The following is a 2,677-nucleotide window of genomic DNA, read 5'->3' as shown; positions in this document are numbered from 1 at the left end:
GCCCTATGCCAGGAGGTCACAGGGAAAGCTGGGCTCCAGGGTGGGTATGACATTCCTACTGCACTTGCTGCCCCATGGTACTCCTCCCATGTGGTAGGTACAATGTGCAGCTAACATGCCCCCCATGCCCAGAACAGGCACAGCTGCTTTCCCCCCACACAAACATACCCTGACTATGGATCCCCTCCCCCTGACTCATCCAGCCCCCAGCACATGCAAAGACCCCATGGTTGCACTTACCTGAGGAACTAGGAGCAGCGTCAGCAGGAGCAGCAGCCTCTGGGCTCTGGGGGTCTGCCACACTGGCCTCATCACTAGAGAGGGACCTGTGCTTCAGCACCCAGTCCAGGGCACGTCCTGGCTCAGTGCAAACTGGGCAGATCAGTGCAGCACCTCCTCTGTGTCTCTGCCACAGCAGGACTGTTCAGGGGTTCCTGTTACTCCTTCTCTGAGATCACAATGGTACACCTGGCTTCAGTGAAACCCCTGACCCTAGCTTCTTTTGCTCTCTTCTCCACCTGAGCCTTCTCCTGCACCCTTTGGCTAGCTTAGCCCCTCAGGTCCCACTTTGCTTTGCCATGCTCTTTCTCTCTTTCCTGTCCTGTGCCTTACCTGGCCCCTTCTCTGTGCTCTGCTCCACCTGACTCCCACGCTGCCAGCCCCCACCCTGCCCACCTGGAAAGCCCCAGGTGCTCTCTCCAGCCACTCCCTTGCTTCTTTCCCTGGGCACTGGCCCTGGCTCCACTTCCCTGCCCAGCTCCAGTCGATCTCAGTCTCTCCTAGATTCTGCATGTGACAGCTCCTGTATCTGGCAATATTACAGGCTCCACCCTCTCTCCCCCCTCCTCACGAGAGAGGCTGGACTCACAGAGCAAGAATGGGGCATCTCTGGAGCTACATGGCTCCCTCAAGGGCCTGCCCTCCCTTCTCCCCAAAGCTCCCCAAGAGGCAAGGTCCTGAGTCTTTCCTTACTGCCCTTGCATGAAACAATGCTTTTCCTGGTAATTAGGGCTCCCAGCTGAGCTCTCCCCTGACCCAAGCAGCAGGTGCTGGGATGGTGAGCTCTCCCCTAGCCTGGTGTTTTGATAGGTACCAAAGGCACCTATACCCCAGCAGTTGAAAGCCATGTGGAGAGAGAACGCAGCAACAGGGATGGGGGTATGCAGGCACACAGAAGGCTATACCCTCTGACCTGTGTAGGAACCATGGGAAAAGCCAGTACATACAGGGATTCTCTCCTGGCAGTACCTATGTGGCACGTGGTAGCATCAGGCTGCAGCTGGGATGGTCCCATCTGTGTGGAATCTGGAAGGATCAGATAGGGCCCTAGGATTCTCCTCTGGGATAAGGAGGAACTGATGCCATGGAGCAGCTGTCACTTATGCAAGGCTGAACCCAGGACCTGATTTCTCAGCTTTATTCCTGGAGAACCTCACTGGTTTTACTGGATTGGCTCAGAACCGGTGAAGCACAGGGGAGAATCCTGTTTTTCTGTTAGCACTGTAGGAGCCTCTACAGCCCTGAGCAAGACTGAGGACCTAAGGGCCAGGTGCTGTACAAACACATACCAGAACTGAATGTGGGGGCATTGCTGCTGGCACTTTTCCAAACCTATCAGCCCAGGCCCTGCCACAGCAGCTGTTTGGAGCACCAGAACTTCCCATTACCAGATGTGCCACTGTCTATTCTTCCCTTGGCTTTAAGATTGATGTTGAGGAGCTACAAACAAGTGTTTTGGGATAAAGCTGGGCCCTGCCTCTGAGAGTTTGTAGTCTAGCCCTATATTATGCAAAAGCATGGGGAAAATCCAGGTATGTGCTAGGCTGGAAATGTCAAGTGCAGCAACCTTAACTCTGCCCTCATCCCCTGCCATTCTCTGGGCTCTGTGCATCACAGCTGTTAACACAGCAGGTCTTGGGTTCTTTGGCTTTGAACCCTACATATACCCAAGAGATCTGGCAGATCATGACATCTTGGACTTGGTACTCTTTTTGGCATCCTGTCTACCACAGTCAATACAGGAACATAGGACTGTAAATGACCCTAGGACATTGAGCCTAACTTTGTGTTGACAAGTGACCATTGGTCCAAAAGTGTTCACTCACAAAGAAATGCACTTTCCTCCCTTGCACAAAGCACCCAACAGGAAAAGCCTACCACATCCCACTGGAAGATGGCTCGTAAGATAAAGGCACAATAATTACGTAGGCCAGTGCAATGGCAGGAAACGTGTTCAAAAATATATGCTCAAATGATCTTACAAAGTGGGCTGTGCCCCAGGCTACAAAGAATGTTCTTACTGTCCTGGGCCAGGGAAAATTTCTTCCTGACCGTAAAGCTAGTGATCTGTTGGACCGTGTGTACATAATCAAGATATGCTAGCCAGGCGTTTGAGGGTCTGCTTAATACCCTGTAGTAGGGATGTGCAAAGCTTCAAGCGCTAATTCGATTTGGAGGAGATTCAGCCCGATTCAGTGGCCGAATCTCCAAATCTGAATCGAATCAGAGGACCAATAAAAAGGTCTGAATCAATTTGGAAAGCTTTGACAATTCGGGCAGCCTCCAATTGCTGCAACAGGGAGCTGGAGCCGGACTTGGAGCCGGTAAGTAGGGGGCAGACAATGAGGGGGGCAGAAGGAGGGGGGAGGGGACCATGGGGCCCATTACTCTGCCAGGC

The 2,677-nt window shown here is 52.9% G+C and overlaps 1 protein-coding gene across 1 annotated transcript in view; it reads right to left on the bottom strand.

Moving 5' to 3' along the window:
• Positions 1 to 312, bottom strand: part of LOC102386989 (vasoactive intestinal polypeptide receptor 1-like) — a 42,246-nt gene extending 41,934 nt beyond the window's left edge. The window contains exon 1 of the mRNA XM_025196861.1: positions 241 to 312. Coding sequence (XP_025052646.1) covers positions 241 to 312 — 72 coding nt within the window. The remainder of the gene's footprint in view (positions 1 to 240) is intronic.
• Positions 313 to 2,677: the final 2,365 nt, after the last annotated feature.

This window comes from Alligator sinensis, unplaced genomic scaffold (assembly GCF_000455745.1).
Source record: "Alligator sinensis unplaced genomic scaffold, ASM45574v1 scaffold444_1, whole genome shotgun sequence".
Taxonomy (NCBI): Eukaryota; Metazoa; Chordata; order Crocodylia; family Alligatoridae; genus Alligator; species Alligator sinensis.
The sequence above is the reverse complement of the archived record's forward strand: the minus strand, read 5'-3'. Positions and strand labels throughout refer to the sequence as shown.